At 35.4% G+C, this 15,960-nt stretch overlaps 1 protein-coding gene across 4 annotated transcripts in view; it reads left to right on the plus strand.

Moving 5' to 3' along the window:
* EPS15 (epidermal growth factor receptor pathway substrate 15) overlaps nt 1-15,960 on the plus strand; it is a 140,660-nt gene that overhangs the window by 43,441 nt on the left and 81,259 nt on the right. For 3 of the 4 annotated variants that reach the window (XM_047789128.1, XM_047789130.1, XM_047789132.1), the window contains exons 6-10: nt 2,084-2,149; nt 3,645-3,770; nt 6,099-6,158; nt 14,703-14,906; nt 15,724-15,869. In XM_047789128.1, the coding sequence (XP_047645084.1) occupies nt 2,084-2,149; nt 3,645-3,770; nt 6,099-6,158; nt 14,703-14,906; nt 15,724-15,869 (602 nt within the window). The remainder of the gene's footprint in view (nt 1-2,083; nt 2,150-3,644; nt 3,771-6,098; nt 6,159-14,702; nt 14,907-15,723; nt 15,870-15,960) is intronic. The other variant, XM_047789129.1, reaches the window with a different exon arrangement.

Genomic DNA, 15,960 nt, shown 5'->3' on the forward strand with positions numbered 1-15,960 from the left:
AATAGTCTGCATCTATTAACCCCAAGCTCCCCTTCCATCCCACTTCCTTCCCCTCCCCCTTGGCAACCACAAGTCTGTTCTCCAAGTCAATGAGTTTCTTTGCTGTGGAAAGATTCGTTTGTGCCGTATATTAGATTCCAGATATAAGTGATGTTATATGGTATTTGTCTTTCTCTTTCTGACTTACTTCACTCGGTATGAGAGTCTCTGGTTCCATCCATGTTGCTGCAAATGGCATTATTTTGTTCTTTTTTAATAGCTGAGTAGTATTCCATTGTGTGTGTGTGTGTTTGTGTGTTTGTGTGTGTGTATTTGTATATACCACGTCTTCCTAATCCAGTCGTCTGTCGATGGATATTTGGGTTGTTTCCATGTCTTGGCTATTGTGAATAGAGCTGCAATGAACATGCGGGTGCATGTGTCTTTTTTAAGGAAAGTTTTGTCTGGATGTATGCCCAAGAGTGGGATTGCTGGGTCATATGGTAGTTCTATGTGTAGTTTTCTAAGGTACCTCCATACTGTTCTCCATAGTGGTTGTACCAGCTTACATTCCCACCAACTGCAGGAGGGTTCCCTTTTCTCCACACTCCCTCCAGCATTTATTTGTGGGTTGTCTATGGCCATACCACCCTGAATGTGCCTGATCTTGTCTGATCTCAGAAGCTAAGCAGGATCAGGCCTGGTTAGTACTTGGATGGGAGGCTCTTTTTATATTAGGAAAATAGTTCTTTTGTCTGTATGAGTTGCAGATTTTTTTTTCCCAGTTTGTCATTTGTCTCTTGACTTTGTGGTCAGTTTTTTCTTTAAGGAAGTCATATGTAAATGATTTATTAGGATTTAATTTTTTTGTGGTTTCTTTGTTTATATTTACATTAGTTAGTCCTGTTGTAAAGGTATGAATATGAACTCAAATATATGTTTTTTTCAAGATGGCTACCTTAAAAGGTAGACCTAATCCAGTTTATTGAATAATTGATCTTTTCCTTACTGATTTGAAGTGCTGCCTCAATTATGCTAAATTCTAATGTATATTTTTGGTTTTTTCTGGATTTTTCTGTTCACACCCATTGATCTATTTATCCATATGCTGGTCTCACATTGTTTCAGTTACCATAGTTGGTAATTTATATCTCATAGGACTAGTCCCCCCAGCCTATTGCTTTTTTCAGAAGTTTCATGGCTCTTCTTACTTGTTTTTAAATTCAGTATTTTAAAATTATTTGTTCTGAATATTATGAATTTAACTTCAGTTTGAGAATTTCTGTACTTCTAATTTCAGTTGTTGAGTCAGAGGGTTAATTTAGGGATTTATTGCCTAACTATATTGTTATAAAATTTTTTCAGATATATTCATCTGTCTCTGCAAGCAAGGAAACATAATAACTTGGACATGCTTTTGATAGGCTCATGTACTTGTGATTTAGAAATCTTTTTTTTTTTTTTTTCTTTTTAGGGCCACTTCTGTGGTATATGGAAGTTCCCAGGGTAGGGGTTGAATTGAAGCTGCAGCTGCTGGCCTACACCACAACCACAGCCACAGCCACAGCAATGTGGGATCCAAGCCATGACTGTGACCTACACCACAGCTCGTGGCAACACCAGATCCTTTAACCCACTGAGCGAGGCTAGAGATCAGACCCGCATCCTCATGGATACAGGTCAGATTCTAACCCGCTGAACCACAACAGGAACTCTGTGATTTAGAAATCTTAAGTTGAGTTCTTGTCTCAGTTTACTTTCCTTAAATAGTGTTGGGGAAAAGTCATCAATTAACAGAGCCATAAATATTTTTAATACATTCACATAACTTTATCTTGATCTCAATAGTAGTAGGGTTTCTTCTGTAAAATCTGCATGATTGAGGTAGTGCTCCACAGTCATTTTTGTAACTAACTCAGCTAACTCAGCTTTTATTTCATTTGTTCTTAGATGAACGTCTAATAGAGTTAATGTAAAGTAGTGTCCTGTGTGCATTGGGAGCCAGCATTTTGTCTGACTGTATTTAAATCCAAACATTCTTTTCTCCTCATTGTTTAATGATGTGAGAATTTCAGCCTTTCATGTTCTGTACTTTCCTTTTTAGCATGATACTAGTAGTCCTTTGTTAATCAGTGGAACTTCTGCAGTTGAGCTCCCATGGGCTGTAAAAGTAAGTAAACTTCGTAACTAGTCTCTCTTTTACCCCACTTTGCTTCCTGCCTTCATAATCCTCTCCTGCCACTTCAAAGTATTTACGGTCTGCATTAGACTTTTGTTTTTTATTATAGAGGAAATACTAATACTAGAAATTGCTTGAGGGCTCTTACAGCTCCTGTCAGTCATTTTGTGACATTTGGTATTGGCTTAATCTCAATTCTGTTACAGTGTAAACTGAAAACGGTGATGTCATAATCCTGTATTAACTAAAATATTTGATAAATTAGGTAGTTTACCTCACTAGTATTATTTCTTGTTTAAAAATTCTGCTTAACTAAATATTCTCTTTATGGTTCTAAAACAGACAATTCTGTGTGAAATTTTTTTTCTGAAATGGATATTTTGCAGTGCAGTTACTTGGAGGCACCAAAATGGTTATAGCTATTTTATCAAATTTTAAAAGTCATAATGTAAAAATAGAATATAGCAGATCAAATAACCTATAATAAATGTGTACAGTTTTGTCAGAAAATCATTTTGTTTTCTATGCCTCTGTATGCTTGTGTTCTATTAACTTTAAGTTTTTTTGAAGTACAGTTATTTATAATGTGATAATTTCTGCTGTATAACAAAGTGATTGTTATACATGTACACACGTTAAAACTTTAAAAAATGTAGGGGTCTGGCCTTGACTTGGCAAATCATGAAGAGTAGTGTTTTATGTTATACAAATAACGTTCTGAAATTTTGGAAATGCCTTATTATTGCTAAATAAACCAAATCCTGCTTTGGGAAAAATGGGGGAATTTAATGTTTATTCATATGGCAGTGATTTAAAAATTTTTGTTTGAGTTTGAAATGTGACAAATACCATGTTTAGGAAGTCATACAATGTCAGTAACTATGTGTTCTTATAAAAGTTATTTCATTGCTTTGGGTCTGTTTGAGTGAGAGGATTGGACTAGATTCTCTTCTCAAAGCCCTACTATCATTAAATTTTTTTTGTTGTTGTTGTTTTTTTAGGGCCGCTCCTGCAGCATATGGCGGTTCCCAGGCTAGGGGTCTAATCGGAGCTGTAGCTGCTGGCCTACGCCAGAGCCACAGCAACGTGGGATCCAAGCCAAGTCTGCAACCTGCATCACAGCTCACGGCAACACCAGATCCTTAAGCCACTAAATGAGGCCAGGGATCGAACCCACAACCTCATGGTTCCTAGTCAGATTCGTTAACTACTGAGCCGCGACGGGAACTCCAAAATTTTTTTATTTTAACCTAACAGTTAAAGGCAAAGATAGTGTTCCAGCTACAAATGGAATGGAGAGGATTCTAGACTCTTATGTAGAGTAATTTTTAAATTATTACTTACTATACTATATGTTAAGGAAATTGAAAAATGTTTTTTTAAGTGATAGTTTTTAAAATGTCTATTCTTTGAGGATTTTATTTTTATAATTGCAGTTAAATTCCTTTCACCTTTATTTTAACTTGTGATCTTTTTTATATTATAGTCTGAAGATAAGGCCAAATATGATGCAATTTTTGACAGTTTAAGCCCAGTGAATGGATTTCTGTCTGGTGATAAAGTGAAACCAGTGTTGCTCAACTCTAAGTTACCTGTGGATATTCTTGGAAGAGTAAGATATTAGATTCTAAATGTAATTTTTGTATATTTCAATTTTGTATCTACCAGGAACGTTATAGCTCATTGTTAAAAAAACACACAGATCTTATTTTGAAGTTTGGTATTACAGAATGTTTTGTATTCCAACTTAATATATAAAATTATTACCAATTTCTTTCTTTCTTTGGTAACTCCTTCTAAATATGTGTTTGGAATTAGCTATATATGTAATCCTCTGAGGTAGGGGCTTTTCTCTTTGTGCTTTGTGCTCTGGCCTCCTAATTCCTTGACTTAATTTCCAGGGACAGTCACTATTCTACATGTGCTGTCTACTCTGTGGCTATATCATGGGGCCTGGTTATAAGGAATAGTTCCATCTCTGAAATCATAAATTCTCCAAAGACAACTTCTTGTCTTTCTAGATTACTTGCAAGACTAATTCTTTGACCTCATCAAGACCTTTAAATCTCAGACTCTTCTCTTTTCCACAACTTTGGAATTTACTTTTTTCCTCATCCATCTTGGGTTGGATGGACCTTATCCATTTTGGTCTATGGTATCTTTAGCTTCCTTTGCCATGTTTTCTAACTTCTTCTTGCCTGGTGAATATCCAGCTTTGCTTGAAGCTAATTACCTGCCTTCTCTGTGGTTGTATATGGACTACTGAGAAAGTCTGGTAAGATTGGTGTCATCATAATTTCAGGATCACCAGCTTCAGCTGGGATTCTCCTACTGTAGCCACTCTGGTGCTGTTTCCATAGTGATTTCTCTCTACTCCTCTTTATATTTCAGACCCTATCTACTCTTATTAAACTTCTAGCCCTTGAATTCCATGCTTAGGTTATATAGGGTCAAATCCTGGCTACATCATTTTCTTTTTTGCTTTCTTTCTTTCTGTCCGTCTGTCTTTCTGTCTTTCTTTTTTAACCATTTTCTTAACTGTGTGACCTTAGGCAAATCATTAGGAAACCATGTCTCACATGTCTCAGTTTTATAACCTTTAAAATGAGAATGGCTCCCAGTTTACAGGGTTGTACGGATTAAATGCGATACTGTGTATAGGGTACCTAGCACAGTGCTTGGTGCACACTCTCTGAATGCCAGCTGCCATGATCAGGATGACGATAAGGACTTCACCACACCACCAGGTGTCGTACTACGAGGTCACTGTTATGTAGTTTAGGTGGTCAGTAAATATTAATTTAGAAGCTGTTTTCTAGTGTCGTTTCCCACTATTTATTTCTCCACCGTTTGGTCATGTGAGATTTCTAAACTATAAAAATAATCTTGTTATTTTTTGACTTAAAAGTTACCTTCTGGAGTTCCCGTCGTGGCTCAGTGCTTAACGGTTCCGACTAGGGACCATGAGGTTGCGGGTTCGATCCCTGGCCTTGCTCAGTGGGTTGAGGATCTGGCGTTGCCGTGAGCTGTGGTGTAGGTTGCAGGCGCGGCTTGGATCTCGCGTTGCTGTGGCTCTGGCGTAGGCCTGTGGCTGCAGCTCGGATAGCTTCCCATTGCATTTAAGATGAAGTCTAAACTCTCTTCAAGGCACTCAGTGACCAGGCACTTGCTTATTTTATTCCTTTCTCTCACAAGTACACCTTCTTTTCTTGCTCCAAGTAAAATGTTGTTGAATAACTTAAATACCTTCGTTTCAAGGATTTAACAGTTTATAACTGGTCTAACACTATGGAATATACTCTAGATTTAGACCAACTATACCAGGGCCTTTTAGATTTTATTTTTGCTTTTTATGCCCTGGACATTAGTTGGCTAATGATTAGTAATACAGTATTCATTAGATATTTCTTTCAGTTGATTAGAGATTCTGTATTATAGAGAAAACAGTAATGGGCTTCATTGGAAGTCTTCGCATTGAAAACTGATTCTGTTACTTGATAATAGTTGCATGATCCTATATAAATCATGTAGTCTCAGTTCTAAACCAGGTTTTTTAGTACCACTTGGAGTTGTTGCATGAATTAACTGAGATGTTTGTGGAAAAGCATTGTAGTTGTTTAAAGTACGGTGTTACATAATTGTTTTCTTACTTGAGAGGAACAAAATATTTTCTTTAAAAATTTGTAAAGGAATTTCTATTTAAAGAGTACTTGGTATTAGGAATGAGTACTTCTTTTTACATTAATGTTAATATAGCATATAATAGTGATATAATAAAGCGATCATCATAATTGAAATTTCTTAGAGAAATAGACGTTATAATGTTTAGGCTAAACTTTTTCCCTAAAACATTTATGTGTGTGATTGGATGTGTTCGATGTTTATAAGTAGCACATGAAATGAAAGAATGTTAATCTTTCCCGTTTCTTTTCTTTTTAAGGTTTGGGAGTTGAGTGATATTGACCATGATGGGATGCTTGACAGAGATGAGTTTGCAGTTGTAAGTAACCTAATGCTTTTAAAATCTTAAACATCTTAATGGTTTTCTCAAGTGAAAATTTCCCCTTTTTGTTTATCTGTAGAGGAAAATTCCTCTTAGGATTGTTGGTGTGACTATTTTTAACTAGAATTTATAGGTACTCAATAAATATTTTTAAGCAAATGGATAATAGAGTGTGAATGTTTTTGCCATCTTCATTTTATTTGTCTTTGAGGTACATGAGAATATTTGCTTTGGGTAATGCACTGTAAAGATGCTGAGTAGAATAACTTTTGTGTCTCAGCTTAACCAGGCATCTCAGTACCTGTTTCTGCTATGGAGTAACTTTACTTCAAATATATCTACAGATTTTCTCCTTTATTTCATTAAAGGAAAACATGAATAACTGTAGTTTTACCTTACTTATGAAGGCAGAGAAAGTTTTGACATCTTGTCTGAAGACATGTTGTTCTTAATCATTGGATAATTAATTCCACATACAGTTGTTTCCATTGCTTCCTTAAAGGTTAGATAAAACTGCTATTACCTCATAGATGGTGAATCTCTAATCTTCCCTTTATAATCTCTTATTTGATGATTAGTCTTTTCAGATTTTCTCTCTTTATTTTGCTAAGGAGTTGTCTGTTTCTTTGATTTTCAAACATACCACAGATATGTATCATTCTTTTAATCTCTTCTGGACTTGTGGTTGTGCTCCTTTCTCTTCCCAAATCTTACTTATTTTTGCTTCTTCTGATTTTTTGTTTAATTTCATTTTATCTAGCTTATCTTTTGAAAGAGCCATATTTTGGATTTATTTTTATCTTTTCTATTGTGTTTTGACTTTCTATTTCAGCCTTTTCCTCTTTTATCTTAATTCTTTCTAGTTTCTTTTGATTTATCTTGTTTAATTTTCTGAAGGTGAATACTAAGTCCCTTTAATTTTCATCTTTTTTTTTTTTTGTCTTTTTGCCTTTTCTAGAGCCGCTCCCGTGGCATATGGAGTTTCCCAGGCTAGGGGTCTAATCAGAGCTGTAGCCACCAGCATACAGCAGAGCCGTAGCAATGCGGGATTCGAACTGCGTTTGTGACCTACACCACCCCGGATCCTTAACCCACTGAGCAAGGCCAGGGGTCGAACATGCAGCCTCATGGTTCCTAGTCGGATTCGTTAACCACTGAGCCACGATGGGAACTCCCATCCTTAATATTGAAAACACTTGAAGGATTTATTTCCCCCTGAATATAGGTATAGCTTGATTCTATAGATAATAGTTCAAAGTATTCATCTTTTCACTGCTTTTTAGATGATTTAAAATTCTCTGAAATTTCCATTGTGGCTCTGCGAATTAAGAACCTGACATGCCCTAAAAAGGCAAAAAAAGAACCTGACATAGTGTCTGCGAGGATTTGGGTTTGATTCCTGGCTTCACTCAGTGGGTTAAGGATTCATCATTACCACAAGCTGCAGCATAGATCACAGATGTGGCTTGGATCCTGCATTGCTGTGGTGTAGGCCTCAGCTTCAGCTCCAATTTGACCCCTAGGCCGGGAACTTCCATATGCCTCAGATGTGGCCATAAAAAGAAAAACAATTTTTTTCTTTGGTCATCTGTTTAGGAGTATGTTTTATAACTTCAAAATAGTTATGTTTGGTTTTTGTTACCTTTGTAACCTTTGTTACCTCTCAGCTTGGTTAGATTATGAATAGAGAATGTGGTCTTTAAAAATTTGTTAAGGTTTTCTTTGTTGCCAAGGTCACAGCTTGTTTTTACATTTGTTTTCTGGATATGTCAACATATCTGTTCAAAAGATATTAGATTTCTATAAATCCATTGTGTTAATTTTATTGACTATGTTTCAGCTTCTCCTTTTCCTTGCTTTTCTTTCTTTTGCTCTTTCATAAATTGTATTCTGCTATTTATATCCAAAGAGCAAAATGAAATAGGCAGAATACATTTTATTGTATTTGAAAAATATATATACAGAAATAGAATCGTAAAGTGACTTGGGTTGATAGTCATAGGTTGTTTAAATTTTAATAGGAGTGATAGTAGGGAATGGCAGGGAATACCCCCTCACAATGGGGACAGAAGTTATCAGTTGTATATCAAGGATTGAGTCAGTGTGGGATGTTTAGGGCTTTGAAAAGTGGTATGTTGAAGAGATTTGGCTGTTGATACATTTGAAAGACTGTTAGTCTATAGAGTGTTGCCTTTTTTATAAGTGGGTTTTGTGTTAAGAATCTTTGCATTAGTAAGATGTGGGGGGGATGTTTTTCTTATGAAGACAAAAATTATAAATTTCAAAGGAGCGTTTGTATGGGCATGATACAGGTAGACAATAGCATTATCTTAATTTGATGAAGCCATAGTATTTGCTAAGATAAGTGAGTAAACAGTTTTTGCGCCCTGAAGCCTTCTCCTAGGCAACTTTTTAAAAAAATGACAGTAAAGTATTATTAAAAGAATAATTTCAGTGTGAACAACACATCTGTTGGAAATTACTACTTTAAAAACTAATGAACATCCATATACCTTCTCCTAGATTTAGTAATTTTAACCATTTTTGCCATGTTTGATTTTTTTCTGTATGCATTCCTCAGAATTTTTTTCCAACTTTATCTTGCTTAGTGCCTTGAATTTTGAATTCCAGCTTGTGTGATGTTAATTCTGCTTCGTGTTCTCTTTTTATTTGAATTACTTGATATTTCTTATGTTTAAAATATATCTCCTAAAAATTTTAATTTTTTACTTCATATGACAGTTTTGGTTTTTTTTTTTTCTGTCTTTTTGCTATTTCTTGGGCCGCTCCCGCGGCATATGGAGGTTCCCAGGCTAGGGGTCCAATCGGAGCTGTAGCCGCCGGCCTACGCCAGAGCCACAGCAACCCAGGATCTGAGCCGCGTCTGCGACCCACACCACAGCTCATGGCAACGCCGGATCGTTAACTGAGCAAGGGCAAGGACCTAGTCGGATTCGTTAACCACTGCGCCACGACGGGAACTCCGACAGTTTTTGTTTTTTAAGATAATGGCCTGTATATTGATTTTATTCCCCCTACCATATCCTATTTATTTTACATTATTATTTTCTCTTTTTTTTCTGTTCCTTATTGGTACTGATTATCAGGTTCTGATTCATTCATTTTCCCCTCTTATTAATGTGGAAATTCTGTTACATTTATTCCATTAACGATTATTGCATTTTTGCCTGTACTTACCATACTTATTTCTCTAGTATTTGAAAACAAGATTGTTAGCTTTCTTCAACTAAAATACAAGACCTGTGGATTATTTTCATTTCTTTCCCCTTCACCTCCCAATTCCAGAAGATTTTAGAACTTTCTTTTGTAACTGAACTTGTATGTTTTACTCAGTTTAATTCTTTTGGTTTTAAGATTTTCTTTTGTCACTTTTAATTTAATTTCCTTTTGTCAGTATTAGTAGTTTCACTAGCATTCATTTGGTAGTTTGCCTGATGAATCTTCTTCCATCTTCCTTTCATGAATGGGGCAACACAGTCCACACTGTTTTTAAAAATTATCATTACCACAACGTCACCAGTGTAACTGAAACTGCAAGTTATTGATTTTTATTTATAAGCATCAGTATTTTTAAAAACTGGATTTTAAGAGTTGATCTCATTCTTCTTTGAAAATTGATCTAAGTTTCAAAATACTCCTGTAATAGTGGAATACGTAAACATTTAAAATTATCTTCCTAAGTAATGAAATGTAAAGATAATGTGCTTATTCATATGATCATTTCTTTTGGAGTATGACAGTTTATACTCTGCCAGTTTTTTTCATTTGTTGAAGTGTAACATAGCTTTTTCCTTTTAAAATATTATTTTCCTAATTAATCAAAACTGTATTGAACATAATAATATTTATGTCTAAGATTTACCTCTAAAATTCTTACCCATTTTCTTATGGATAAAATGATGCTTTATGTTTGTTTTAAAGACCCAGTATCTGGTCTGTGTTTATTTTTTCAATGAGAATAAATAAAAATGAAGTTAGTGAGAAATTCTAATTTGGCTTCTTGAATTAAAATATGGATTTTTAAAAAGAATAACTAACTTCTTATTTCACTAATGAACCAAAATTTGAATTAACCTAAATCTGTATGTTTAAGGCTTATCTTTAAAATTCTTAACCAATTTCTTTCTTTCCTTTTATAGCATAAATGGGATTTTTGGTTGGTTTATTTTTTTTTAATTAGAATTAGAAAAGAATAAAGTTGAAGTTAGTGAGATTCTGATTTGTGTAACTTCTGTTGCCATGTGAACCTTTGATGAACAGTCCTCATTTTCTTTTCACATGTAAATACTTTTTCATATTCTCTGAAACCTAGTGGTTTAATTGAAAATCCAGAATATAGAATATCTTTGAGTTTATTTATTTTTTAATCCAGGTGATACTGATGGCCACTAAAATTTGAATTTGTAAAGGTCGGACCTTGGCATGCCTTGGTTGTTCTGGCCATAACTAAAATGACTTTTGAGAGGGGTATGTGTGTATGTACCTAATTTAAAATATCTTTGACTGTTACTAGTATTCTGTTTGCTCATTGATGAATTTCATGACTAGGATACGAGGGTATTGGAAATACATCTTCATGAGTTTACTTACGACTTATTTAGCTTAGTAGAGAGTCAGTGACAAGGCATTAGGGGACATTTTGCAAAAGGTCAGATTTTCCTCTCTGGTGTCAGTTTGAAAACTCAAAAAGTATATAAAATTATGGTATTGGTACTGAACGAAGGGAAATGACTATGAATCATGTTAAAGTATATTGTCTTCTTTGTTGGCATGAGTTCCACCAGGGTACAGTCCTATTTTGTGAAATAATTCCTTGTTTTATTGAGGCTGAAACCACACCTTTTAAACTTAAAAAGAAGACCCCTAAATCTAGTAACTTAGTATTTGGTAAATGAGCTTATGCTTATGCTTTTTCATATATTTTTATTTTTTCATAGATTTTCGGATTTGGACAAGGTCCTATAAATTAGCTCCTCTAAGCACATCAGTTAGTGGCAGAGCCAGGGCTGAACCTGGGACTTCTAGATAATGCTGTTTTTGGTTTTTGTTTGTTGGGTTTTTTAAAAAAAGAAACTTTAAATTTTGGAATGGTTTTAAATTTACAGGTAAGTTGCAGAGAGTACAGCGAATTCCTCAGTACTCCTTGCCCCATTTCCCCTATTATTAGCGTATTACATTGCCATGGTACATATATCAAACCTAAAACTGACACTGGTGCATTACCATTAATTGAACTCTAGACTTTATTTGGATTTTACTAGCGTTTCCAGTGGATCCAGTCTAGGCTACCACACTGCATTTAATTGCCATGTCTCCTCAGTCTCTCTGGTCTATGATAGTTTCTCAGTCTTGCCTTTTTTTCTATAACTTTGACATTGTCAAGGAGTACTAGCTAGGTATTCTGCAGAATGTCTTCCAACCTAGATTTGTCTGATGTTTTTCTCATCATTAGACTAGGGGAGTAGGTTTTTGGAAAGAATACCACAGATGTGAGATACCTTTCAGATCACCTTCATGGGGGGGTATTAACCTTTGTCACTTGATTAAGATGGTATTTGCCAGGTTCCGCCACTATAATTTCCCCCTTATCCTTCTCTCCTCTTTGGAGAGGTAGCCTCATGTCCTTTTTACTTTGTATTCTGTCTTCCTGTCTATCTATTTTTTTGGCAGTGGTTTTTACATTATTAGTGAGCCTTAAATTTTTCTGTCAGATAAATTCTTAGACTGAAAGTGGTGTGCTTTTTTGCCGGTAGCTTTTGTTGGATCTTGATGATGTGAAGAGTTTTTGGCACTCAGATTGATTAAGGGCCCATCCCCCCAACTTCTTCTCTCAACATGTGTACATTGCATTGAAATTTACTTTTTATATGTTTGCTGCTGTTTCTGTTGAGTTAAAAAATGAGGTGGTTTTTTTTTTTTTTTTCTTTTCACTTTTCTATTTCTGATACCTAGCACAGTTCCTGGTGGCTAGAAATTTTTGGTAAATGTTTGTTGAACTACATTGGTGAAGGGAACTTCTATTACTTGGAAAACACAACAAGTGCATGATATTTTCATTATAGATCGCTATCGTTGAGAAATTATAACCTGTAGTTCAACTGATTGAGTAGACCAGCAAGTGAATAAAACTGCTAAGGGAACTCCTAAATGACAGGTTCTCAAAATATGTTGTCCTACAAACAACGTCAACATCTCCCACAAACAGCATGAACATCAGATAACTTATTAGAAATGCATATTCTCAGGCTTTACCTCAGACCAACTGAATAAGAATCTCTGTGCTTGGGTTAGAAAACCTGTGTTTTAACAAGCCCTCCAGGTGATACTGATGGCCACTAAAATTTGAGACGTACTCCCTAAAAGCATAAAAGATAAAAAAAATCAAAGAAAATGAGCCGCTGGTGGTAAGTGACCACAGCAGTGAAACTAGGTCCCCTTGTACCCTGCTATCTCTGTCCTTGAGGAAGCTTAGGTATATTTTGATGCTTTTAATTTGAAATCATCAAAACATATTTGAAATGCTTCTTAGGTTAAGTGTCTGTCTCTAGCTGTGCAAATGCATTCGCTAGTACACAGTACATTCCAGTTTAAAAACTAGTTGCCAGCCAGATTTTTTTTTTGGCAAATGTGATACGTCATTTGATTTAGGTGCTGTATGTGTTTCAACAGCACACTTTGATTAGGATAAAGTACAGTATAATAAGAACAAACAAAATCATAACCCAAAAGTATACTGTTGTTCACTTTCTCTTTTACTTGGTGGAAAATTTTTTGACTTCAGTTTTGTCAGGGAAACTGTTTTCAAGGCAACATGAACTTAATGATACGTTTTTTTAACTTTCAAAAAATGTGTTGTCTATTGGCAGCAGATGGCTGACATAGCTCTTTTGCTTCAAGTGTCCACTTTTCCAGGAAATGACTCCCATCTGCCACAAGAGGAATGCTGACCTTTAATGTGCATGTTAGTCACTACTTTTAGCTCAGTGCCAATCTAATAATATTACATATATTGTGAATTTGGTTGAAAGTATGTGCTAGCCAGATTGTTTTCTACCTGGAGTTTCAGTCTTTTGGAGATAGAAAGTTTGTGTGCTATGTATTTAATAATTAAAAATAGTTTTAATAAGTAATGCATTCTCATGGTTTAGAAATCAGTACAATATAAGAAGATATTCAGTGGAAAAAAAAATGTCAGCCCCAGAGTTCCCTGGTGGTTCATCAGGTTAAGGACCTGGTGTTGTCACTGCTATGGCTTGGGTTGCTGCTGTGGCATGGGTTTGATCCCTGCCCCTGAAACTCCACACACTGCAAGTGCGGCCAAAAAAAAAAAGTCAGTCCCATTCCTGCCCTCAAGTGCTTCATTTGCACCAACTCTGTGACCAACCACTTTTCTTATTTAGCCCATATTTCTTGTTTATCCTCCTAGAACGTCTTAATACAGACACAAACAAATATGAATAATTAGTATCCCTTTACCACGAAAGGTTACACATTATTATACATACATATTGTTCAACACTATATTTTTTGTCAAATTGCTGAGCGAAAGGGGAAATAAATAATTTGGTAGATGTTGCCAAAATGCCTTCACTAGGCTTGGTACCAGTTTGAGTTCCTACTAGTAATGTTTGAGAGTGCCTCTTAGCTCAATCTAGCTAACAAATTATGTTATGAAACTTTGGATTTTTACCACTAGATGATGACCGATATTTTATATATTTTGTTATATTTATATTTTATATATTTTATATATATATTTCTTTTTTCTTTTTAGGGCTGCACTTGTGGCATATGGAAGTTCCCAGGCTAGGAGTGAAATTGGAGCTGCAGCTGCCTGGCCTATACCACAGCCACAGCAACGCAGGATCTGAGCCCCATCTTCGACCTGCAACACAGCTTGTGGCAATACCGGATCCTTAACCCACTGAGCAAGGCCAGGGATTGAATCCACATCCTCATGGAAACTAGTTGGATTCTTAAACTGCTGAGCCACAGCAGGAACTCCTTAATATAGTTTTAATGACATTTTCTTGTGAGTAAAGTGAGCATATTTTTATAGATTAAAGAATGGGCCTTTTGTAGTATTTACTTTTTATAAAGTATCTGTTAATACTCTTAAGTCCATTTTTCTATTGGAGTTTGTTTATTCTCTTAATTTCGAGGAATTCTTTGTATATTGTATATATTCTCTTAATTTCCAGGAGTTCTTTCTTTGCAAATATTTTTCCCCAGGTTGTTTTCTTTTGACATTACATGAACTTTTGTTGAAGGGTATGTGTCTTAAGTTTTTACTGCTCAGGATATCTTCCTAAAAGTTGCTTAGCTTTGATTTATTTCCTTTTTTCCCCTCCTTCCTTGTATCTCTCCCCCTTTTTCTTCTTCTTTCCTTCCCAGCCTAATTTCTTAACACAAGGTTTTGCGGCAGTTTGAAGGTGCTTTTTTGTTGAACAGTAATTGGTTCATGGGTGGATATTGTTAAATGATTTTAATGTATATGACCCTGGTTCATCTGTTTTGAAGGCCATGTTTTTGGTATACTGCGCACTGGAGAAAGAACCTGTGCCAATGTCCTTGCCTCCAGCCTTGGTGCCACCTTCTAAGAGGAAAACGGTCAGTATCTCAGGCTCTCTGCGGTTGATCCCTTCTTCTTCAGCATCAGCCAAGGAACCTTACCACTCCTTACCACCTGTAGGCATTTTACCAACCAAAGCACCATTAAGACAGGTATAGATTGATAAGCGTTAAAGGGCTTTTTTCTTGCATGGCATTTAATAGTTGTTCGCTTGATGAAAGATAGAAGGAACAATCAAAGGGATCGAAGATTTAGAGCTCCCTCTGGTTGAAACTAATGTGACATCCTAGAGAGACAGATAATTCTTCTGCATTGGCCTTACTTAGGTCACGTGGATGTTTCATTGCCTTTGCCTTGATCTGCCTGAAATTAAAGTTGGAGACTGAAGATACTCCATGCTAATCGGCATGCTTGCTCGGGCGTAGTTAACAGATTTTTTTTTTTTTTTAAATCTTTAGTTAACTCTTGATTCTTTGGGATCATATTAGCCAATTTTGGGTTGTCTAAGGCCTTTTTTTCCCTGCAGCCTGCTTCTTGTTAGGTTGAATAAAGGAAAATGACGAGATATGCAAATCAACCAATTTGGCTACAATTGATAATGCAGAATGAAATTATGAAAAAATGGAGTTTTAGAATTTTCTGAATATTTTGTTTATATAGACTCTCACATCTTAATGTGGTCATTCATAAGTCAAGAGTTAACTGTGCTTGAATTTACTCGTTACTTAAAAATAAGATGACATCTATAAATACAGTCCCTGTAGCTGACCTATATTTTTCTTCTGTAATTTTCTTTTCATCACTTGGGGTGTGGTGGAAGTTGCTGTGGTTAGTTGGGTAGAATTGCTCAGAATTTGACAGATACTGTCATGGGTTGAAAGAGCGACACTTGTTTCATTTTGGCAGAAATGATACATATATATATATATATATATGTATATATATATATATTTTTTTTTTTCCCTGTAGTGGGTTGTGTCCCCTGCGGAAAAAGCTAAATATGATGAAATCTTCTTGAAAACCGATAAAGATATGGATGGCTTTGTGTCTGGATTGGAAGTTCGTGAAATCTTCCTAAAGACAGGTTTACCTTCTGCCTTATTAGCCCATATTTGGTAAGATTTTATTTAAATTGATCTAAAAAAACAAATATGGTTTTGTGTTAACTCTAGTTTTGTCCATTGCTATTTTTAAACATTTCTAGGT

This window comes from Phacochoerus africanus, chromosome 8 (genome assembly GCF_016906955.1).
Source record: "Phacochoerus africanus isolate WHEZ1 chromosome 8, ROS_Pafr_v1, whole genome shotgun sequence".
NCBI classification, from domain to species: Eukaryota; Metazoa; Chordata; class Mammalia; order Artiodactyla; family Suidae; genus Phacochoerus; species Phacochoerus africanus.